The sequence below is a fragment of the Paramisgurnus dabryanus genome, chromosome 18 (genome assembly GCF_030506205.2).
Source record: "Paramisgurnus dabryanus chromosome 18, PD_genome_1.1, whole genome shotgun sequence".
Taxonomy (NCBI): Eukaryota; Metazoa; Chordata; class Actinopteri; order Cypriniformes; family Cobitidae; genus Paramisgurnus; species Paramisgurnus dabryanus.
Genome location: NC_133354.1, coordinates 4,608,973 through 4,634,263, shown reverse-complemented (window position 1 = coordinate 4,634,263; position 25,291 = coordinate 4,608,973). Strand labels below are relative to the sequence as shown.

The following is a 25,291-nucleotide window of genomic DNA, read 5'->3' as shown; positions in this document are numbered from 1 at the left end:
GTGCTATATTTATTTTAACAGGCTGTTCCAGGTTTGTGGGTTTAACAGAGACATTATAAGTAACAGTAACCTGGCGCCACCTGCTGGATACAAATGTGAAGTACCAACAAATAAAATATTTCTGACATGTGAAGCAGAAAAAAGATGCTACTTTTTGTGTGAGCACATTTAGGGGCGTTATCCCAGGCAGGGCTTATCCAAGTTCCAGACTAAAATGCACATTTGAGTGGATAAAAAAAACTTGTTTTTGACATAAATCGGTAACATTGTTTTGTCTTAAGATGCACACCTGTAGTGATTTATTTTTTTGTAGAAACTTCTTAAATGATCTAATATAAATAAGGTCTAGTCCTGGATTAACCTTAACCCTGTCCGAGAAACTGCCCCATAATGTCTTATTTCTTTTGTGAATTATGCGAGTAATCCTGTCTGTGAAATCCATCAACGTTTCATTTTGATCATTGACTTTTACACTGATTTCATTCTTTCACATGACCTTACTCAGTCAATATTAAAGGTATCAAGATTATATTTTCACACAATGGTGTTTCAAGTATGTACACACTGAGTAAAAGTTGGATAAATTAAAACAAATACTTCAATTGGGTGGTAACATGTAAAAAAGCTTACATGGTGTCAACAACTGAAGTAATTTGTTAAAAAGCAACTTAAAGTGAGAACATTTTTGCATTCTTTCACTCTTTACAGATTTTGTGTAGAAAAAAAATCACAATTGAATGCACCTTAAAGATTACTCCACTTTCAAAAAAAAAAAAAAAATCTCTCTCTCTCTCTCTCTCTCTCTCTCTCTCTCTCTCTCTCTCTCTCTCTCTCTCTCTCTCTCTCTCTCTCTCTCTCTCATAAAGACAAAAATACTGTTTTACATAATAATAAAGTCAACAGTGATGTTTTTCAAACAAGAAACAGTCCATCAGTAACATATCCTCTTTATGTAACTATGCATGTTATAAAGTTTGTATGTAGTGTCTGGACACTGTGTGATAGAGTGGGAAATTAGTTTCACACAGTAATAAGAATACACGATACCAGACTTAGTAACCACAGTGGGTTTATTTATTGAGCTTCTTAACCAACATAAAGGTAAATTTAACATATGGTTAAGTAAAAAACACGTACACATCACTTTTGTCACATATGAACAACTGAAGCATCTCACGTATAAAAACCCATAACCCACATATCATCTTAACCACTGCACTAACACCTTTACTAGACTTACTTAACCCCTTCAGACCCTGCCTCCACTGGAATGGACATAATGTAAAAATGCTGATCAGCCAATCAAAATAAGGCACACTGATTAAACACCTGGAAAAATCAGGTCTGAAGGGGTTAAACAGCTAACATAAAGGAGAATTAGTTAATTTGAAATAAATGTCAAATTATACTAAATTCAGATAGTTATATAATAAACAAACAAGAAATGACTATCAACAATAGTATATTTATAAAATAATAAACATGAACTAATAATGAATAAATGCAAAAAAATGTTTAATGTATTTATCTAATGAAACGACATTATAAAATGTTATTATTACAGATATAATAGATATATTGCGATGCAATAACGGTAATATTATATTTAAGTTATGATTTAGCTCATGAAAGTGTTTTAAACTGGAGGAAGGAGGAGAGAGAGAGAGATGCGCCGGTGACGCGCGCGCGCCTTCATTACGCGCACAAGAACTTCTCTCATCTGAACCTCTACACATCACAGATTAAACATGTGGTGTATCTAGAGGATTTTACTTTGGACACAACATACGAATGGGTTTCTGTGAAGACGCGCTCGACGTATCTGATGGTGAGTAAAAATATATCGGAGATTTAGATGTTATTACAATGTTTCATCGTTTACTTTTGTGACAAACAAAGAGTTTGGGGAATGACATTTAACTAGATATAAGTACCGACTATCCTTTAATATAGGTGTTAAAGATATCCACTATATTTAATGCTATATTTACTATGACAGTATTATAGACGCATCATTGAAAGCTCGCGCATCTGCATTGATTTTAACACCTTGACACATTATTCGTAAATGAACTTCATGTAATTGTTTATTTGTTGTATCATTGCGTTTGTGAGGTTAGTTAATAACAAAGTTTGATCTAACTTCGTGCATAGTAAGATTAACAATCCCCTATATTACATTTTATATGTATATATTAGCTTTATACATTATACATAATGTCAGTGTATTATAATACGTCAGCACACTGCTGGTAAAACTATTTGTTCTGCTTTATTTTGTTATGCAATTTTTATAGTACTCGAATGTTCCTCAATTAATTATATCACAGTCCATAATTAAGTTAATCATTCATAGTAAGATGCGCAATCCTCTATATAACATTATAAATATGAGCTTTATACATCATAATGTATGTTATAAAGAAAGATTAGATTAGAAAGTACTCAAAAATGTTACTCAAGTGAAAGTACAAGTATTGAGTCTAGCCAGAATCATACTTGAGTAAAAGTAAAAAAGTACCACATTAAAATTCTTCTTGAGTATTAAAAAAGAATGAAAGAAGAATGAAAACTAGAGATTCTTTTTTAAGCTTTTAATCTCTTAAAACTCACAGGCAGCCGATGCAGGAAGAGGTGTATTAGACCTTATTCACACTTTCAGTCCAAATCCAATTTTGGTGTCCAATCAAATTTAGAACGTATAAACAGTCAAAAACCACATTAAATCCTTTTTTTCCTAATCCGTTTCAGGCTACTTCCAAAATCCTTTTTCAAATCGCATTTTCGGAAGTCCATTTTAGTCTGACCGCCCTGATTGCATTTGTGTAGCTTTTCGGATACGTCATGCTGTCGCGTCACGTAAACACGTCAGACGTTGAGGCAGCGTGACGTCATTGCCATAGAAAAAGTGCAGATAATCCCGAAAACGGCAGAACGCTACAGGACGCACAGATCAGATCTAAACAACAGTTGTGATACACAATGTGGACAGCGAGTCTTTCAAATTGGATATGCACCAAAATCAGATTTGGACTGACAGTGTGAACAAGGTCTTAATAAAGAGGTTACAAATAGCAGGGAACGTGTCACATGGGAACACACTTTATGTGCTGTCGGCTTCAAGGAAGCGAAAAAATCTTCATCATCAGATAAACTGTTGGCCAATTCCTTATTGTGGTCCAAAGGCTCCAGTATAAAAAAAAAACATTTGTGTGTTTCAGTTTCTGGTGTGAAAAGATGGAATTTCCTAGATAATGATTTAAAATTTGGTTCAAATATTACTCAATTTAAATATAAGTATAAACAGAAGATACTTTATTTGTATAAAGATGAATGTGAAAATTATTAAAATTATAATAATTATGATGGTCTCAAAGTTGTTTTCGTCGCCAGAATTGTTATCATTGTATTATTGTTCTTTTTTGTTTGTTTAGTGTTGTGTAAGCAGAATTTATAATAAAAACAATATAAAAATTAATTAAAAAATGAAAATTGTTAAAATTTAAAGCAGGTTAAATCTGGTCAGGGTTATTTTGTTAATTCTTTGGTGTTGTTATTTTTTGTTATGTCTGTGAGGCAATCTAATTTCTAATTTATAACTTTCTTAATATAAGAATGGGATAGGCGTTTATACGATTTTTTTCTTCGTCCTACTCCTGTTCTTCTTGTCATGGAATGTATTTTTGTTGTGTTTGTTGGATTGTTGTTGTGGCATTCGTGTTGACTTACCATGAAAAGGAAAATAAATAAATTAAATTAAATACTTTTTTAAAATTAAACTGGCCATCAGCGCAATTCAATTGGTTTGGTAAGAGCCAGGGAAAATAGAATGAAGTAATCTCTAAAAAATAAGTCGTTTTTGACTGTAAGGAGTAAAAAGTACTTTTTTTTCTTAAAAAAATTTGAATTAAGTAAAAGTATTGAATTGTACTCAAGTAAAGTAAAAATCCCCAAAAATAATACTTAAGTACAGTAATCAAGTAAAATAACTCAAGTACTTCTGGTTCTGCTTTATTTTGGTTAAGAAATTTTTATAGTACTCGAAGGTTCACAGTCCATAAATATAGTAATCATTTGATGCAAAGTATAAAGTGGTCAGAGTCAGGGAGGGGAGATTCATGACGTCACCTAAAAGTTAAAGAATGTTTACCATGTTGAAAGATTATGAAAAGAAATGTGTTGTAGCATGAAGTATAATGAACAGGAGAAATGTGCATTGGTAAAGAGTTTTATTGGTTTATTCCTTAGAAAGATGTAAGCCACCAACATGACGGTGCCTGATCGGTGACCCTGAAGATAAACTCACCCGTTTAAGGTCTAACCACTGTCCTTCACTCATCTCACCTGCTTCATTTTCACCCCATCTCCATCACAAGAAGCACTACCAACATGATAAACCAGACTATTTTCAAACATTACAATCAGATGGGAAAGACAAGCAATCGTACCACCACCATAGATGCCCTGAAGGATCCCAAAACAGCTGTGATTTTGGGAGTATGCAGCCTCATTGTTTTGGAGAACCTGATCGTTTTGTTGGCAATTTGGAAGAATCATAAATTTCACAACCGGATGTATTTTTTCATCGCTAACCTGGCTTTATGCGACCTGTTGGCCGGCGTGAGCTACATGGTCAACCTGATGATGTCAGGAGAGTTTACGTTTCATTTGTCCACAACTGCGTGGTTTGTGCGTGAAGGGAGCACGTTTGTAGCCCTGAGCGCTTCCATCTTCAGCCTCTTGGCGATCGCTATTGAGCGCCACCTCACCATGATTAAAATGAGGCCTTATGATTCAAACAAAAAATACAGGGTGTTTCTCTTAATAGGGACTTGTTGGTTGATAGCTGTCACACTGGGAGCTCTGCCCATTTTGGGCTGGAACTGTCTGGATAAACTTCAAGAGTGCTCGACCATCTTTCCCCTCTACAGCAAATATTACGTGGCCTTCTGCATCACCATTTTCCTTTCACTGCTGCTGGCCATCTCTGTGCTGTACACCAGGATTTATATCCTCGTCAAAACCACCAGCAGCAAAGTCACCAAGCACTGCGACTCGGAGCACTCCATGGCTCTCCTTCGAACTGTGATCATCGTGGTGGGCGTCTTCATCGCTTGCTGGACGCCCGTCTTCGTGCTCTTCCTTATCGACGTAGCATGCCAAGGGGGAGCCAAGAGCTGTCCCGTCCTGCTGAAAGATGATTGGTTCATAGCCCTGGCGGTGTCGAATTCCGGCATGAACCCGGTGATATACACGTTAGCAAGCAGGGAAATGCGCCGTGCCTTTTACAGGCTGGTTTGTGGCTGTGTGGTGAAGGAGGACGGGTTGGGAAGCAAATAGAACACAGACCCTGGCAGAAGCAAGACGAGTTCGAACAGTCAGCAAGCGGCTGAAACCATCAATGCACAAAACCAACCGGCTGACTCTTAACTCTTTCCCCGCCATTGACGAGATATCTCGTCAATTAAGAGAAAACGCTTCCCCGCCAATGACGAGATTTTCCGTCTTTGCGCAATACCGCTATTATCCACCAGGTGGCGCCCTTCCGCAACTTTTTAAAACCGGAAGTATTGCCCTATGGCAAGCTGCTGCATGTCCGTGTCTGTTCTAAAGATCGCTCTGAATCGGATCTCTATGAAAAGTCCGTCACAAATATGGAATTATTTTTGCTTTTTGCTCAAAATATGGTGTTTTTGCAAAAACCTACCCATATTCAAAAGCTGATTGCAAAAGAACCACTAAAGGTAGGATGAAACGGGTTTTTTTTGTTTGAAAGCAGAGGGTCTGTTCTTTCATTTGGTATATTGTATGTTTATTTATTTAAAGAAGAACATTTTCTGGAAGGCATTAAACTTTGGTGAAAATCATGAAAAACGCTGGCGCTGGCTGGCAACTTTTTTTAAAAACGCTGGCGGTGAAAGAGTTAACAACAGTCAATGTAAAAGAGTTAAAGATTCGGTCTTGAAAATAACCAATTCCTATCCTTCATACAATTGTCCAGAGATATGGGGTTGGAATGGATCAGTTCCTTTTACTACCAACAATTGAAAGCAATAATTAAGGCCAAAAAATAAATAAAAACACAATGAAACCTACAGATACCGCCTAACAGCTATTAAAAATTGCACACCATCCACAAAAAACTTTACAAAGTGATTGCATTTACAAACTCCTCCATAACACTTCCAATAGTAAAATGGGAGAATGAACTGCGACTTCTTCCAACCCCAGATTTCTGGCTAAATATCAGTAAAAACATATTCGCTATGACTACCAATACTAACCTACAACTTATACAATATAAAACTATTCACAGGACTCACTTTTTCCCAAAGCAAACTATTCAAAATGGGACTAGCGGATACAGCATTTGCCCTCACTGCACGACAGGGAGCACTGATTATTTGCATGCCACTTGGACCTGCCAGCCGGTCAATCTCCTATGGACATTAGTTACAAAAACATTTTTACCATTTTCTACTGTAGAATCCCACTCTCCCCCTCACTTTGCCTTCTAGGAGACACCACTTCCATTCTCATTCCACAGAAATGGAAATATCCACTCCTTGTCTCTTTAACTATTGCTAGGAAAAAAGTCTTTCAAAACTGGAAATCTAGAGACTCTTGTCACATAAATCATTGGATCAACCTAATTTCAAAACACATCCTAACAGAAGAACTCTCAGCTCAAAAGAAGAACGATACATCAGCGTTTAAAGACATTTTGAACCCTTACATATTTTTAACAAACTCGGCAATAATTGTGCCATTTACACTCCCTACCAGGGCTTGACATTAACTTTTTCGCTCACCAGCCAAAGTGGCTGTTTTTCAAAGTTATAGCATTTTCACCGGCCACAATTTTGATGTTGGTAAAATACATTTTATATGATTAAACTTGACTTTGGCCTCCTAAAACGACTTTAATTTGAGTAATCTTACTCGATTTAGCTAGATTAGATGCAGATTGACTTTCAAATGCAGACTGATCACCCAAATTAAGACTACATTTCTGCCCTACAAAGGCAAAAGGCAGTAACTTCGTTTTTGGTCAAAAATGACTTCAAGACCACCTTTATTATTTGCATTGGTATCTTGAGTCAATTTTATGTTTTTTTTTTCCGAGAAAATAAAAATAAAGAAGAAATTAACTGACAACTGAAACTCACTAGTCTAAACTTTAAAGTCATTTTTCTCACTTTCACACTCTAGCGAGTTAAGGTCTTTTGCTTTTACCAGGTATATCAGTATAGATCATATCATATATGTGGTGCATGAAAAACATGCTAGTAAATCATCAATAGATTAATTTCTAATGAATATATATTAAAAGTGGAGCAGGGGTGTAGAAGGTTAACTGAAAAGATAAACACAAAAACTTTTTTATGCTTGATCGTGGTTTTAAAAGTTATTTAAGCATGTACGTATGAAGTAAAAGTTGGATGAACCAAAAAAAAAAAAATGACTTTAATTGGTGGGTAACACGTAAAAAACTTTTGAGTGAAAAATTTCAGGTTAAAAAGCTTACATGTTTTAGGTGTCACCAAATAAAGTAATTTTTAAAAAAGGCATTTAAAGTGAGAAAATTAAAATTGAAAAAACTTGACTCAACTTTTACTTTTTACAGTGTAGAATAATTTTGTGTAGAAAACAGTAAATCACAATCAAATGCACACTTTCATAAAAAAATCCAGATAATTTACTCACCCCCATATCATCCAAGATGTTGGTGTCTTTCTTTCTTCAGTCGAGAAGAATTTAAGTTTTTGAGGAAAAGATTGCAGGATTTTTCTCCATATAGTGGACCTCAACAGTTTACAGTTTCAATGCAGCTTCAAAGGACTCTAAACGATCCCAACCGAGGCATTAAGGTTTTTTCTAGCGAAACCATCGTCATTTCACCAAAAAACCATGGGCGTAGATTTAGGGTGGGACGCTAGGGACATGTCCCTAGCAATATTCAGGGTAGACTGAATTGTCCCTAGCAATAATTTCGACCAAACAATTAATCTGTATTTATATATAACCACTGATGTCCGTCTTATTCTTGTGTTTTCTATTTTTTACTTATTATATTTTTTTCAGGAATCATTTAAATGAGATTAGAAATCTTTTGCAATCCCGTTCTGTAAAAATAACACTGGGATTTTTTTTGGCAAAATTAAATTAAGAATTAAATATTAATTGCATATTCTTCAATGTTATAAAGTAAATATGGATTCATATACAATGTGATTTTCTTTTTTTTGACAAAGACTTAAAGAGTTACTGTTTATTAGGCTCTAGGACATAACAAATTGTTTATTATAGTACATTAAATTTGGGATGGCACCTGGGGTGGCGAGTCAGATGTCACTGAGTAAAGTGCATACTGAGTTGTGTGTTGTTTATGTCAAGTAAACGATGATAAACAGTTTTTGCTATGCGACCATTTTATTTATGTCCCCACCAATGCCAAAATCAAACCTACACCCTTGCAAAAAATCCCCCACAACCACAACTTCCTGTCTTGCATTAGCCGTGTGTTGCGCCAGCAAGTCTTTACATAATCATGTATAAAGGCCATGTGAAACTACCGCTCCAGTGTTTAAAATGTGGAGAAAGACAGGTGTTCAGGCATTGTTGTATGTGGAATAATGCTAATTAATGTCTTTGTTTTATAATTTTTTTTGGTGAAAATGAGGATCGTTTAGGCAGCCAAACGTCACAGTATGCGCCAGAGCTCACACCTATGGCAAAGTGTGACCTTGTTCATAAGAGGAACAGGAAGTGATTTGTGGCTATTTCGGGATTCTGATTGGCTTACGTGGTTTTGAGCTTCTCGTTACACCGCCATCTAGAGGTTTGGCATGCTATTGACGACATACACTCACCTAAAGGATTATTAGGAACACCATACTAATACTGTGTTTAACCACCTTTTTCCTTTAGATCTGCCTTAATTGTACGTGGCATTGATTCAATAAGGTGCTGAAAGCATTCTTTAGAAATGTTGGCCCATATTGATAGGATAGCATCTTGCAGTTGATGGAGATTTGTGGGATGCACATCCAGGGCACGAAGCTCCCGTTCCACCACATCCCAAAGATGCTCTATTGAGTTGAGATCTGGTGACTGTGGGGGCCATTTTAGTACAGTGAACTCATTGTCATGTTCAAGAAACCAATTTGAAATGATTCGAGCTTTGTGACATGCTGCATTATCCTGCTGGAAGTAGCCATCAGAGGATGGGTACATGGTGATCATAAAGGGATGAACATGGTCAGAAACAATGCTCAGGTAGGCCGTGGCATTTAAACGATGCCCAATTGGCACTAAGGGGCCTAAAGAGTGCCAAGAAAACATCCCCCACACCATTACAGCATCAGCCTGCACAGTGGTAACAAGGCGTGATGGATCCATGTTCTCATTCTGTTTACGCCAAATTCTGACTCTACCATCTGAATGTCTCACAGAAATCGAGACTCATCAGACCAGGCAACATTTTTCCAGTCTTTAACTGTCCAATTTTGGTGAGGTCGTGCAGATAGGTCGTGTAGTCTCTTTTTCCTATTTGTAGTTGAGATGAGTGGTACCCGGTGGGGTCTTCTGCTGTTGTACGCCATCCACTTCAAGGTTGTGCGTGTTGTGGCTTCACAAATGCTTTGCTGCATACCTCTGTTGTAACGAGTGGTTATTTCAGTAAAAGTTGCTCTTCTATCAGCTTGAATCAGTCGGCTCATTCTCCTATGACTACTAGCATCAACAGGGCATTTTCACCCACAGGACTGCCCCATACTGGATGTTTTTCCCTTTTCACACTCATTCTTTGTAAACCCTAGAAATGGTTGTGCGTGAAAATCCCATTAACTGAGCAGATTGTGAAATACTCAGACCGGCACGTCTGGCACCAACAACCATGCCACGCTCAAAATTGCTTAAATCATCTTTCTTTCCCATTCTGACATTCAGTTTGGAGTTCAGGAGATTGTCTTACCAGGACCACACCCATAAATGCATTGAAACAACTGCCATGTGATTGGTTGATTAGATAATTGCATTAACGAGAAATTAAACAGGTGTTCCTAATAATCCTTTAGGTGAGTGTATATACACAGTTTCTAAAAACTGACATGTGTGCAAAAAGTTATTGAGAGGTTGAAATGTCCGTTTATGAAAATAAGCGCTCACGTGTAAACGTAGTCTTCAATTAACACTTTCAAAAGAGTTACATTGTTAACACTATTATGTTAATAATATTATCCTACACTTTCTCCAGAAAAAAAACTTCTTGCATAAAATAGATTAAAGCACTTTCTATAACCTGTATATATGTATGTATATTTTCAAAAACTTCCCAGGGCCTTGAATTATTTGCCCCAGAACTTTCAAGGATTTCAAGGACCCGTATCTAGAGAGTAACTTGTAGTAATACTCAAAAAACCACACAGCGGACACACATTTGTCACCCACAAAAGCATTGATTGTGCTATTCATTTATAATTCTTTATTTTCAAATAATAATCAGAAGAATAATTATAACATCACTGTGTCTGTTTGTGAAGCCCACAGCCAAACCATAAAAATCATAACAGCCAAAGTAGAAATGAAAGCCCTCGACCGAACAAATACACACCGTTGACAAGTTTAAAGAAGTAAGAACTAAAGTGAATGAAAGCAGAATTATTTAACACTGTGAGCAAACACACACAAGCACCTCTGCTGGGCTCTGATGCTACCAACAATGACCACAAATACAATACGGTTTTAAAGTCATGCGAGTGCCACAGGTTTCAACGTCATAGAAAAATGTACTGTAGGTACTTTAAAGCCGCGCGCGTGTGTGTGTGCGTGTGTTTTAAAGTGTGTACGTGCAGCGTGTGATTTGTGTTAAAGCAAACACATTCATATCCTCCGTCTGAAAGCATAAAACAGTGATTTGATAGAAGCTACCAAATAATCTGTGCTAAGGACCTCAAATAAATCCATATAAACAACAGCTTTAGTTTTTTTTTCTCAAATATGATTTTTCTTCTATCGTTTACCAACAAACATGAAAATCCAGTTGTGCTTGATAGACAAAACTAAAACTTTTTTTATTCTAAAATACTTTTTGTTAATCTAGTTTTCACCTCAACCCTCTTTGAGATGGAGTTACTTTCATCTAAACTACATATGTCATTTCTGCTTCAAACCCACCAAAGTCTTCTTCAAAAATATAGATTCTCAGCCAGCGCAGTAAAATAAATCTAACAGCTCATCGTCCAAAATAAATCGTCCACTGGTATCTCAAAATGGTTTCGCTGTCCTCTGTCTTTACGGTCACCTCGAAACGTTTGACAGTCATCACGCTCCTGATGGGAAAGTCATCCGAGCGTGTTTTCGTGAAAGAGGGGTGGGTTACCCGTCCCACTTGTTTTAAGGTTTTCTTTCAACCGGCTGCTTCAAACACAGTTCGCTTCCCGCCGAGACGATTGGCAGGTTGTTGTCACGGTGATGGCCAATCAGGTGGCTTATGCTCTCAAATATGTGATCTTTTGTCCGAACCTTGAATAAACAAAGTTGATTTAGTTTTAAAGCACATGTACGATATAACTGATCATTGTGCTAAACAGTACAGTACACAAAAAACATCCATGGATGATGGCTATCCATGTTTTTAAAGGGATAGTTCACTTTTATCAAAAATGAATCCTGATTATTTACTCACCCCCATGTCATCCAAGATTTTTCTTTGTTCAGTCGAGAAGAAATTAAGTTTTTTGGTCTAAAAGCCTAATCTTTAAAGAAGATACCTTAAAGTTTTTCACTGAAGTGTCTGGATTTTAAAATGGTTTTAGCAGTTTACATTTATTTTAATAAATAAAAATAATAAAATAAAGTATATATTTTATACATAAAATTATAAAAATTAAAATATTTTACGCCACAAATCACAAGTCTCAAGTAGTTGTGATCAAAATGTAAAGTTAAAATCACAAAAATGTGGTGTCACACTTTTAGTGGTTTTACCAACAACAGCCACTAGGTGTCAATGGTAAGCTGCATGCTCTTGTCCCAAATTAATAAATTACTGTCATTGTGCATTATTATTACTGCTAAAACGTTTTAGAATATGAAAACTACATTCTTAGAGCTTTCCAATGACATATAGTTTGTTAACATTATTGTAAATTTATAGTTTGATACAGTGCTTTGAATATATATTAATTGACATGCATTCCTATGGGGGGGTCCATGTAACACAAAAACTGTCACTACATTATTTCTATCATTAGATGAAATATGAAAACTATATTCTGAGAGCTTTGCAGTGATATATAGTTTTATCAAGATTTTAGGTTTAGAGTAGTGGTTTAGTGTTATAAATATGTCAAAACAAATTGGGCCTACACGTGGGCCCGTGACATTTTAGAAACTAACTCTCACTACGTCATTTCTTTCCCAAAATGGTGATGATAAAACTACACTCAAAGCTTTTAAATGATATATAGTTTGGATAGAATTCACATGCAAAACACTGAAGTAAATTTAGGCGTTCCTAGGGCTGTCACAATGATTAAATAATCGTATCATCGATGATTTCAGATCACTTCAATGATTGCACATCTCTCTAAAAAACACAAGGGGGAGCTGCGTCAGATTACTTTTAAAAATGTGTTATGTGTATAAATATTTACTGCCAGATAAACCTTGGAAAAGATTTCATTTAAATAATTACAACAATCTGTGAAAATTATTTCATAAACAAAAAAAGTATGAGAATTAAATGTCAAAGCAATAAACAGGCAATTAATCGTCATAATTTATTAAACAATTAACCTTCAGCCAAATTTCATAATCGTGACAGCCCTAGGCGTCCCACTGGCGGGACAGTGACATTTAGCAGGATATAAATGTTTTGAGGCGCACTCTCTTTATAAATAAATCAAATTACTCTCCTAAGATAATTTATTTTAAAAAACACTGTTGAAATATGTATTCTAGAGGCTTAGACCTTTTCATTGATATATAGTTTGTCAAGATGGATTAAAATTGACATAAAAAATATTGAAGTAAACTATACGGGACGGGTGACAGTTAAGATGTAGAAAATTAGTGCGCGAAAATAGAGCACTTTAAGTACACTATAGAAGTGTACTTCTTTTTTACCAGGGTCCAGGGAAAGCTCCATCATTCTCCAGGCTCCAAGAAAATATCTCAGTGAGCATTTATTATTAAGTTTCTTAAAGCACTGGTCATGTTTGGATGTTACCGTATGTTTAAATGATGCAAATATGGTAAAAGACTCTGCAATACAGTCAGATATCTTTAATAACATTGGACAAAGATGTTTGATTGTCTCTCTCTCTCACCGTGCCTTCCGGATCCACCAGCAGGAGGTGTTTAGCCAATCCGTTGTGCATTCCCGTCAGGACGTACGAGCCTGGGTTTGTGGTGCTCTTCCGCACCAAGAAGTCACCGTCGTGTAGCAGCAGTTTCTCTGCCTGTCGTCGGCTCATCTCTCCGTGATACCAGGCCTGGTCTTCAAGCTCCTCCTGAGCTCTGAGGGCAGCTGCTCGCACCAGCAGTGGGCTGGAGTTATCCACAGACGCCACTTTATGAAGCTCTGCGGCGGGAGGACCTGCAGTCGGAGTCATGATCGCATCTTCAAATGGCTCTGCGGGCAGAAAGTGACATGTTTACATTATTACTGAGGTACAAAAACTCTCCCTAAAGATTTTGAAGAGATCTCAAAACAAATATGATGGAATTCAATGGGTACCGTCAACTGTGTGCTTATCCAACCCAATCTCACGAAAATTCATGTTATAGTCATGAAAAATTTGATTAATGTATTCGTGTTATTGACACGATTTTCCAAATGTCTTTTTTGTGTCACTCAGCACGAATTTCTATAAATACTTTTCGTGTCTGTGGCATGACTTTCTTTATCGTGTCATTTAATATTTTGTTTTCTCGTAGTTTTTTCCTATTTTTTTACCATTGTTGCTTGGGGTTGGGGTTAGAATTACTTTCTGTGACATCCCAACATCCAAAAATCTATTTTTGTTCATCAGAAAAAAGAAATTCATACAGATATAGAGCAACATGACGATAAGAAAATGATGATTTTTGACTAAGTATTTTCACTTTAAGTATTTCGTAAATGTATATTTAGCACCACCTGCTGACGCCACTGCAGAACAGAAATGACACACTGCACCTTTAAGAATGAATCCATTAAAATCTCTTACTCATGTCAAAAAGGTCCTTCATCGGACTGTCTTTAGATGCCCCGGTTGTATCCGACGCCGTCTCTGTGTCACCCTGGAGTGCGGCGAGCACCTGCGTGTCAATGTGTTGCGTATTTACATATGTAGGGACCTCTCCTGGTTTAGGCGTCTGACCTTTGAACTCAGGGAGACTATATATGTCACAGGACCCTAAAAGAGAGACAAACATTTTATTAAAAACCTAAAATTTTAATATGTATTTATTACATATTTTTTATATTAACTTGACTTCTTTTATGTATGTTAAGGTAAAGTTTTGAGTAGACTACATAAAAAAGTAGCCCTCCAGAGACCCCTGCTGTCGATATTATGAGGAAAGTAGGTGTTGAAAATGTAAAGTATTGTAAGGCATCGGTCCACGCTAAACATGAAAGCAAAGTTTGACAGGAAGAGGAAATTTCACCTTGTTGGATGAACATGGGTCGCCCTTGATAGTACGTCTGGTCGACTCCAGTGGCCTGTAAGATAAAGAGTCATCATCTGTAAGAACGAGACGTCACACGTAATGATGATAGAGAAAACACTGACATACGTGATGGGAGTTTAGGAAATGTTTCATGCATTTGAGATTCCATTTATAAAAAAAAATTGTCCTGCAAACAAAACACAATACTTGAACTAAATTATTTACTGAAAATAAAAATCAGCTCACAACAAGTGAACAAGTGTTGAAAACTTTATAAACTTTATTACTACAGCGGTTAAGGGGGCGGAGACCTGGCTGCTGTCTTGCGTCTGACTGGTCAGTCTAGCGTCAATGAAGCCGCCTGGAGGTGGCATTTTGCCGGGAATACTGTTGTAGTAATGGTGATCGGCTGACTCCTCCCCTTCTTCGGTCCACGGAGGTTCATCTGTACTCATGACCCTGCACAGGACAGAACAAGTTTTTATTTTATTTTAACCAGAACAAGTTTTTGTACTCCCTAACAATTAAAAAGTTATTTGTATTGGTGTTGTGTGGATATAAGAGGAGTCTCACCTGTCCGGCATGGATGATGGTTTGCTGGATGGACACTGCAGGTAAAGTTGAAAGCGGAGGTCAAACGCCTGACCGATGGTACTGATGACATCCTGAGCCAGACCATCAGAACACTCCAGAATATGACACGCTACACACACACACACACACACACAGAGAAAGAAAGAGTCAAAATCTGAGTCAAGCTCGAATCAAAAGAAATAAGTTTGAAACGCAAAGAGAAGCTACGGTAGCCGTCACAGGACAAACATGTCAGCCTAGTAAAAAAAGTTTGTCCGTTAAGGGCTTCTGTAGAAACATGGCGGCACAAAATGGCGACTTCCATGTAAGGGGACCCTCGGTGTATGTAGATAAAAACGTCTCATTTTAAGGTAATAAACACATAACGGTTCATTATGAAAGGTCTTTATACACCCCTGATAATATAGTTTTGTATATGATTTTGCATTTTTGTCAAGAGATCCTTCTAAAAAATTACACACTGCACCTTTAACTCTTTCCACGCCATTAAAGAGTTAACGCGTCAGAAAACTCAGAAAACGCTTCTCTGCCAATGACGAGTTTTTATGGCAATCCATATTTTTCATTATCATCCACTAGATGGCGCTCTTACACAACTAATAAAACACTAAAGCATCCACTGATCCAAAAACAGTAAATGTTAATGTAAATGTGCCATTTTTGGGTGTGTTCCTTTAAATGCAAATGTTCTCATCTCTGCACTAAATGCCAGTGATGTGTTTATATAGTACAGATTAAGGGGCGATAATATAATAATAAGATCCCCTTCTGACATCACAAGGGGAGTCAAATTTCAATGACCTATTTTTTTACATTCTTGCAGAGAACAGTTTACCAAAAACTAAGTTACTGGGTTGATCTTTTTCACATTTTCTAGGTTGATAGAAGCACTGGGTACCCAAATATAACACTTAAACATAAAATAGTCAGAATTTCATGATATGTCCCCTTTAAAGTTGTCCAAATGAAGTCCTTAGCAACACATATTACTAATGATAAATACATTTTTGATATATTTACGTTAAGAAATTTTGAAAATAGCTTCATGGAAAATGATTATTACCTAATATCCTAATGATTTTTGGTATAATAATTTTGACCCATACAATGTATTGTTGTCTATTGCAACTTACATATAATCTTCATATCCTTAATACTGACTAAGATCATCCCAGGTGAAAAAGAAATATATTTAAATAGTATTTTTTGGGACATACTTAATATATTTAAAAGCTACTATACTAAATGCATATTAAATGTATTATATTGAACCCACTTCAAATATATTAAATGCATTTCAAGATATATTTAAAGTCAATTTTAATCTATTTGCATTATATTTAATATATTGAAATTGTGTTAAATTGGAACAACTTCAAATATATTTAGTGCAATTTAAGTGTACTTCTTTAAAATTCATTTGAAATGCACTTCTCATACACTTAAAAATACAGTTAGAATACATTTAAAGCTTAATTTAACTGTGCTTTAAGAACACTTTAATAGTACTTCAGCATATTAGAAATATACTAGCATTACATTAATAGAAATGTATTAGCATTACACTACTATTTTATTATAAAGCTGTTTTTAATATTTAAAATGTTATATTAAAATCATTAAATATTAAGACACATACACATATTTTGAATACAGAACAATTTAATATACTTCATATTGTGTTGTGTACATTACAAAAATATCTAAAGTAAATTAATCAAGCACAGAGACATAAATAATCTCTTGACCAAAGAGAAACATATAAAACAAATATCAGAGAAATGCAATTACAGAGCTACTTCTATCAAATTGTACAACATTAACATTAAATGTATTAATGAAAAGTACACTATGAATATGCAATCACTAAATATTCATAAGCAATGATTATATAATAATCATAATGTAATTCTCTGCATAAAAAGTTAATGAAAAAAAAATGTTTTAAGTGCAATTTAAAGACTGAGTGCACAATGTTTGAAAAACGCTTTGGAAAAGGAAATTGGGCCGACTACCAAAACACACTTGTAGCCATCCAGCAGTAAGGGGTGTGTCTACTAACCGACATCCTTGCCGGGGTTGCGTATGTGTGTGGTGGCTCTATCAAAAGAAGGTCCCGATTCTATTGGGGTAGAGGCATGTTTGTTTAGGTAATTTCAAATGTTAACATTGGCTTTCAAAAATAGTGCACTCTGCCTTTAACCAACTTAAGATAAACCTATAAAAAGCTGAACTAAAACACAAAACAGTTTAGATGTCACATGTTTAAGTGGAGGGTCACTTCTTGCAATTCAGACACCGTAGTAATTGAAGACTGCTTCATCACACGGTCTGTGAAAAGGAAACAGAATATACCAATTAACCAATAATGAATGAACATTTGGCTATCCATGTTTAAAATAAATTGGCATAGATATGCATGTATGGAAGTTTTGTTAACTTCTCAGTTTACCTTTTAAAGCTTTGACTGTGTCCTCATCAAGCGTGTCAGTTGTATCTGTCAGAGCACTCTACAAGTGGGAATGAAGACAGGATTAGAACACGCTCATGAAATAAAGCAACCTGTGTGTATTACAGGATATGTTTTACATTGATAATTGTGTTTTATTTGAACCTAGATAATTTTCCATTGTTTGTCTATTGTGGTCTTGCAAACTTAAGGTTCACCTCTGTTTAAGGAGATTTAAGGAAATCAGAAATGATGCCAAACAGGGCTCCAGACTGCTATCAAATGGTGGCCACCAAAATTTGAGAGTGTGCCACTGAATTTTACATCCGGTCGCACATGTGCGACCAGCAAATTTGACCTTTATTTTGTAATATGACACTGAATTTGAAAAAGTACATTGTACTTTCTGAATCTATAATTAAAGTATTTCTTAGTAATACAGTATAAATTAGTAGACATGTGAATATTTGGTTAGCATGTTGTTTTACCGTGTGTGCCCCTTAATTTTCTGGTTGCGCCCCTAAAATTTTCAGTTGGGGGCCACTGTGCTCCTAGTAAAAAAAGGTAGTCTGGTGCCCTGCCAAATGATATATGCAAGGATGACTAGGCCAAGTCCCTTACAGCTTTACAATAAAAACAAACGGTTTTTACAAGAATAATTCAAAAGGACAGAAATTAGCCACCTGGAATGGATGTGTTGCAAACGTTTTTCTTCCGAATCACTCCACAATTGTCCCAATTCAAAAATGTCAATAGCAGTTGATCTGAAAAACAACAGGCAGGTAAATGATGATTAATGATTTGTTTTCGTTTTAAGAATTATTTACCCCGAGTACAATATATTTAAGACAATATAATATAATCAAACCCAGCCTCGGCAGTTTTACAATCTCTAATAAAAGTATCCCTTCTCACAATGTCATTTTTGTGTCCATATGTAATTAGAAATACATTTAAAAATAAACAAAAAGACAATAAGGTTGTCAAGATTGAACTGATATAATCATTAGTCATTGAACAATACTAGAGTTATAATAACCATATGGTCATATCATGGTATTTTCAGGTAAGACAGCTCAAACACTTATTTTAAACTAACGTTAGCGTTGCAATAGAAACATTAGAAAAACTTAAACGTGAAAACAAATAGCAACAACAAACTTACCACCAAGAATAAGTCTTTCTATGCGCTGTATCTTCATTTGTTCCTGTCTACTTGGGATCTGGTTGGTCATATTTATGTCGCTGTGCTAAAAAAAAAGAAAGGTTTTAATGATTTCTGAAATGCTTAAGAGAAATGCCTAACGTTAGTCAGAAAATAAAGATGTTCAAATTACCACACGCAACACAGACATAACGTTACATAAAGAAGCTGGGTTAAATGTAATTTAATGTTTACTTATTTAATAGTTAACTTAATAAAGAAATGCGAAAATCTGTCATCACTTACCCTCGTGTTGTCTCGTTCATCTCCAAACAAAAAGCGAAATACTTTTTCCCTCGACGTCAGATCCACTAAAACTGCTCATATTTTAAATCGAGTTGTTTTATCTTAGTCCTCTGGTGAAATACGATCGCCGATTAATTAAATAAATACGTTTAATGCAGAGTCGCCATCTAATTTAACAGTTTATACGTTTAACGCAAGCAACCACATGCACCTCGTGAACTGAACTCACTGAACAACTACAGCTTTCAAATAGCACCGTGACGTGTTACTATGACAACAACCAATCAGGTTTAGTCACGTGTGTCACGTGTGTTGTTTGAACATAAACACTAGCAAACGTAAGATTTTAAGCAAATCTTTGAAAAAATAGTTTATTATGCAATCGGAATGATATAATGTTGAAATGTTTGAGGAAAGTTCAATGTTAGCTTATTACAATTAATGAATCATTTTTTGAAAAAAGTATGTTTTATCCAAATATACTAAAACTTCACTAGAAGTACATTTATGTTAAGCATATTTCTTAAAAATGTAATTATGCATATATTTATTACCAGCATACTTTTAGTACACTTAATATAAATACATTAAAAATATTCTTAAGTTTAGCATATTTCTTAAAAATGTAATAAAGCATATATTCATTACCAATGTACTTCTAGTACACTTAATACAAATACATTAAAAATATTCTTAAGTTTAGCATATTTCTTTAAAATGTAATTAAGTATATATTTATTACCAGTGTACTTCTAGTATACTTTAAAAAAATATGTTTAAATGCAATTTAACGTATTTTTAATACACTTCAAATAAGTATGTTGTAAATACAAATGTATTATAAACATACTATTTGTATTTTAAGTATATTTTTAATACATTAAATACTACGTCTTTTTGACCTGGGATGTCAAAGTTTGTACTAAATGAGAAATCAAACTATGGTGTTATGAAACTGAAATAGGCTTTATTTTATTCATATTCATTCAAAATATAAATGTTTACAATTTTTGTATCAAAGGTAAAATATGCTTGTGTTTTTGTGAGTTTCATAAAAAAATGAAACAGGAGTAAATTAACCAATATTAACCATAGACAGATAGCTAGATAGGTAGATGGACAGATAGATAAGAGGTAAATAGAGGTACACATACAAGTATACGCACACAACACAAATCTGAAGTATTAAATATCGGCAGATGGCGAAAACGAACGGATGACGATTTGCTGACTCGCTCCCGTTTAAAGGCTTCATTACGGGATCATTTCTCTGACAACATCAAAAATGCATTAGAAAATACAGCGAGAGTTTAAATACGTGACCTCTGTGCTGACAGGAAGCTATAAGATCCATGAAATAAAAAGAGAGAGAGCACGAGAGAGCGAGAGAGACATACAGCAGACACAGAAATTGATTTTTCAATGCTAAATACAGCTGTGGTGAGTTAATCAATCCCATGTGTTTGTCGATGTACTGTTACAAGCCAATCCAGTGTGGTAAACAAAGTAAAATGGCCCTCAGGAGCAGTAATGGTGATTTCACATAAAACTGTGGTTGACCGATATCAACCATTAAACATTCAGAGCACCAAAACTTACTTGTCTTTTAAAATATTCAGTTAGTATTGTAATATAATTCACACTTTCCTAAACTCATGTCATGATGTTAAAGGTGCCAAAGAATGCATTGAAATAATCTGTTAAATTGTTTTCTAATATCTACATAGCAGGTATGTGGCTTTATCTAGTGCAATAAATATCCAGAAATGTTTTTACATGTCCATTTACAACCCTAGGATTTGCCTTTAGATTGAAATGGTCTAACATTACCTTATTTGAAAGGGTCATGAATAATAATGTTGAGCTCTGCTCTGATTGGCTGTTTCTCAGAGCAGCTCCTTCAGTAGCTAATTTAATTAATTGTTTGGAGATTGTTAATAAACGTTTCTGAGTAGTAAGTTTGTGTTTTTTTCAGTATGGACCTGCAAAACATAACTGTAACGTCAATAGTGGAACTTCAGCCTAAAGGGCTATTTATAGTCGTGCGTATGTCCTACGGCGTAGCAGCGACGGCGTAGGTTCCGCGTCGGTTTTCATTTATACTTGTGCGTCGCCGTACGCGTCGACGTGCAAACACACGCGAAACCGCTGGTTGGCAGTAATCACGCGTGTAACCACAGTAGCAGCAGAAGTCGTCACAGAAGATGAAGCTAAGCAAGTTAACCCACAAACGAAGAAGAAATAGCAACTTGTTGTGTATAATTTGAGAAGACCAGCAATGATGGAAGTAAATAAACAGCGACTTACGTTTCAGTTTGAGTTAAATCACTCCTCAACTTGGCTCATCTTTGTTTTCACCGTCTCAAACGGAAATACCTATGACGCAGTTCTTTTACCTGACGGGAGGGGTTCTGGTGGACCAATCACAGCGCTTACAGTCCGCGTAGAGCCGACTCGCTGTTAGAAATTTTGTGAGGTGCGCGTCAGGCTACGCAGACCTACGCACGACTATAAATCGCCCTTTAATGCTAGCATATAGCATATAGATATGTTTTTAGCATTGTACCAACATTGTCATTATTTTAATGTGTAATTTAATGTTGGGGCGACTGTAACGTTATAGTTGGTGCTATGTTGAGATTGGTCTGTTTTCCAGCGCTCTTTTGCATGCACAACGTTTACATACGATGTACAGAACTCTTATTATTCATCCATGCCTACATAAATACAGTTTTACATTCTACGGCACCTTTCTACACAAAATCAGAAAACACAAAAGATTAGAGAAATACCTCGACGATTAACTGGATCTTTCGCTACATAAGCCACGAAGTCGGTCGTGTCCTGTTGACAAATGAAAGAGAAAATTATTATATAGAAATATCAAAATATCATCTAGATCATTTATTACAGTATGTTAAAATTGCCACTTTGTAGGTGTGTGCAAAAATGTGCCGTTTTGGGTGTGTCATTTTAAATGCAAATGAGCGGTTTGTTGCAATTGAAACTCAATTGTGCTGTGAATTATTTTCTCTCTCTCTTTTTCTCTGCACTAAATGGCAGTGCTGTGATTGGATAGTGCATATTAAGGGGCGGTATTATTATAATAAGAGCTCCTTATGACATCATAAGGAGAAACCTATTTTTTCATGTGCTTGAAGAGAATGGTTTACAAAAACTAAATTACTGGGTTGATCTTTTTCACATTTTCTAGGTTGATAGAAGCACTGGGGACCCAATCATGGCACTTAAACATGGAAAAAGTCAGATTTTTATGCCATGGCCCCTTTAAGACATTTTCTCTTAAAGTATCATTAATCACTGGTGTGATGAATCTGTGTAAAGACTTACTGGATCTCCACCAGAAGCAAAAGAGATGGACTGCATGTGATGATTGGCTATTATCTGCGGAAACAGGAAGAAATATCATCCATTTGCAATACAACACTCGTATATGGGAGCATGTGTGTGTGTGTGTGTGTGTGTGTGTATAAGTGTGTGTACCTGTTTGGAGTCTGGTGTCATTAGGTTTAAACTGCTGGTTGAGATGTTGAGATTGATACTCATACCAGCAAACTGCAGGTTACTCTTTCCCAAAATACTGGACAGAAGTTTAGAGGGAGGCTGAAAGAGAGAACAAGAGAGAGAGAGAAACATGGAATTAAATGAATATATTTTGTATTTTTGGATGCACCATACAGTGCATCAGTGTTGCATCACTCAATCAGAACAGCATGTCACAAAATCTCCACAATTCAAACATGCATTTCCTTTAATTTGGAAATGGACACAAGCGTACAAATGCCTGCAATATTCACTGCAAAGAGGCGCATCACGCACATACATGCACGGCAGGAGGGAGCTGTGCTGATATCTGCTGCTCAGTACAGAATGAGTCACCACGATAACACTGTGCCCACACACACACACACACACTTGTGCACAAACACACACAACACAAACACTCACACACTTGCACACACAGATTCAATCACACATAGACACACATTTGCACATACACTCTTGCACAGTCACACATACACGCACACTTGCACATAAACACACACACACACACACACAAACACACACTTGTGCACAAACACACACAACACAAACACTCACACACTTGCACACACAGATTCAATCACACATAGACACACATTTGCACATACACTCTTGCACAGTCACACATACACGCACACTTGCACATAAACACACACACACACATACTGCAGTGCACCATTTATTCCTCTATATTGCTTTATATTTAATCTTTAACTGTGTGAGTCCTGCTTTTAATCATTTCCTGATTTATTTATTTATTCCACATTTCCTTCCGGATCTTTCTGCACCCACCATCCGTCCCCCCTGCACTTCCTGTTAAAGGTTAACCAGACACAAACCAGGCTTAGCTGAAGCCAGGACTAGGCCTTATTCAAATTAAAATGTTCAAACATTTTAAGCATATAAATATGGCACTGGCATATTTTAAAGGACACATATCATGAAAATCTGACTTTTTACATGTTTAAGTGCTATAATTGGGTCCCCACTGAAAAAGATTAACCAAATAACTTAGATTTGGTAAACCATTCTCTGCAAGCATGTAAAAAAATAGGTAATTGAAATTTGGCTCCCCATGTGATGTCAGAAGGGGATCATGCACACAATTGAGTTTCAATGTCAACAAACCACCATTATGGTGATCAGTGTTGTCATTAGCTTATTTGCATTTTAAAGGACACACCCAAAAACGGCACATTTTTGCTCACACCTACAAAGTGTCAATTTTAACATGTTATAATAAATTATTTATGGGGTAATTGAGCTAAAACTTCACATATGTACTCTGGGGACACCAAAGATTTATTTGACATCTTAAAAAAGTCTTGTGAAATGTCCCCTTTAAAATCTGTCAGTGCAGGTTATTTTCAGTACAACTTAATCTGGGGAATTTTGGAAATATTCCAAATTGGAAACTTGACAGGAATTTATGGGAATTATTTGGAAATTTAGGGAAATGTATATAAACTATATCATATACAAACATAAATAAAAAAATGTTTGGGGTCATAAGCAGACATGCATGCAAGTTAATACAAATTTTGAAGAATCCTGATACTTACGCTCATTAAGCCTGGATTTATTTGATCAAAGATCCTTCAGAAATCATTCTAATACAGTAAACTAGCTTACACACAGCACAATTTTGAACAAATTTATGTAATTTCTGTGAATATATGCAAACATTGACATTTTGATATTATTTTGGGTACATGATATGGAAGAATGCAAGTACATGCAGGGGTGTGGCCTAAATGGCCCTTTGGTAAGAAGTTTGCTGTGTGCATGTGACTAAGAAATGTGCAGGGTAGAAATTCAACAACAACTTCAAGATTTTTTTAAGTACATTTAAGTATAGGCAACTCATTTTTTTAATTCCCAGTTTATTCCCATTAAGTCCCATATATTCCCGTTAATTCCCATATATTCCCGTTAATTCCCATGGAAAGTTTCCAGCCTTGAAAATTCCCAGAATTTTGCAAACCTAGCTGAGAGATGAGCATAAATGTTTGGATTTGATTACTATTTTTTCTCAGTTCTTTAGTGAATCAGTTAATATAACAATGCAGACTGTATATGCAAATATTTTTTCATATACAATAAATATATTTCTTTCTGTATGTCTCTCTCTTTCGCTTTACCTTTTTCTTGCGCAGAGCTCCTTTGGCAGCAGGGACAGCTTCACACACCAGACTGATCGCCTCCCTGTGGAAAGAAAAGAAAAAATATTATGGGGCAATCTGGTTGATATATCACTGTATTACTATTTATAGCGCAATATGTTATTTCACCACTAGAGGCTGCTAAACAACAACAACGGCGTAGCTTGATGATGCTGTAAAAGATTGTGTAATGATGGGAGTTGTAGTCTTCACCTTCACTGTTGATAGGACTCACAAATCATGTTCATGGATGACGGCCGACTCTCTAAGTATTTTTATATATTTAGGCTAGCATATAAATGATGTCTTTCTATTTGTATGCATCTTTTTTATATATATATTCTTATATTTGATCTAATGTATGTGTACTTTATAATGTATTTTTTATATGTTTCTGTAAAGCGCTGTAAA

The 25,291-nt window shown here is 35.7% G+C and overlaps 2 protein-coding genes and 1 long non-coding RNA gene across 4 annotated transcripts in view; 1 reads left to right on the top strand and 2 right to left on the bottom strand.

Annotated features, from left to right (window-relative positions):
- The first annotated feature begins 1,710 nt into the window (after positions 1-1,710).
- Positions 1,711-5,425, top strand: LOC135721510 (sphingosine 1-phosphate receptor 3-like). The gene is made up of 2 exons (XM_065243809.1): positions 1,711-1,828; positions 4,249-5,425. The coding sequence occupies exon 2, from the start codon at positions 4,390-4,392 to the stop codon at positions 5,338-5,340; it is 951 nt and encodes a 316-aa protein (XP_065099881.1). The 5' UTR covers positions 1,711-1,828; positions 4,249-4,389; the 3' UTR covers positions 5,341-5,425.
- Positions 5,426-10,425: 5,000 nt separating this feature from the next.
- The window catches only part of shc3 (SHC (Src homology 2 domain containing) transforming protein 3), a 28,374-nt gene continuing 13,508 nt past the window's right edge, over positions 10,426-25,291 (bottom strand). The window contains exons 3-12 of the mRNA XM_065243810.2: positions 24,860-24,923; positions 22,659-22,778; positions 22,506-22,559; positions 21,947-21,998; positions 15,235-15,364; positions 14,973-15,120; positions 14,659-14,713; positions 14,217-14,405; positions 13,335-13,639; positions 10,426-11,526 (exon numbers count right to left, since the gene is read on the bottom strand). Coding sequence (XP_065099882.1) covers positions 11,398-11,526; positions 13,335-13,639; positions 14,217-14,405; positions 14,659-14,713; positions 14,973-15,120; positions 15,235-15,364; positions 21,947-21,998; positions 22,506-22,559; positions 22,659-22,778; positions 24,860-24,923 — 1,246 coding nt within the window. The 3' untranslated portion in view covers positions 10,426-11,397. The remainder of the gene's footprint in view (positions 11,527-13,334; positions 13,640-14,216; positions 14,406-14,658; positions 14,714-14,972; positions 15,121-15,234; positions 15,365-21,946; positions 21,999-22,505; positions 22,560-22,658; positions 22,779-24,859; positions 24,924-25,291) is intronic.
- Positions 17,708-19,576, bottom strand: LOC135721787 (uncharacterized). Of its 2 annotated transcripts, none has more exons than XR_010521573.2 (4): positions 19,155-19,576; positions 18,870-18,954; positions 18,388-18,468; positions 17,708-17,765 (listed from the first exon to the last, which is right to left on the bottom strand). It is a non-coding gene; the product is annotated as an uncharacterized lncRNA (long non-coding RNA). The 2 variants fall into 2 exon arrangements; XR_010521574.2 differs by lacking the exon at positions 17,708-17,765 and adding an exon at positions 18,203-18,255.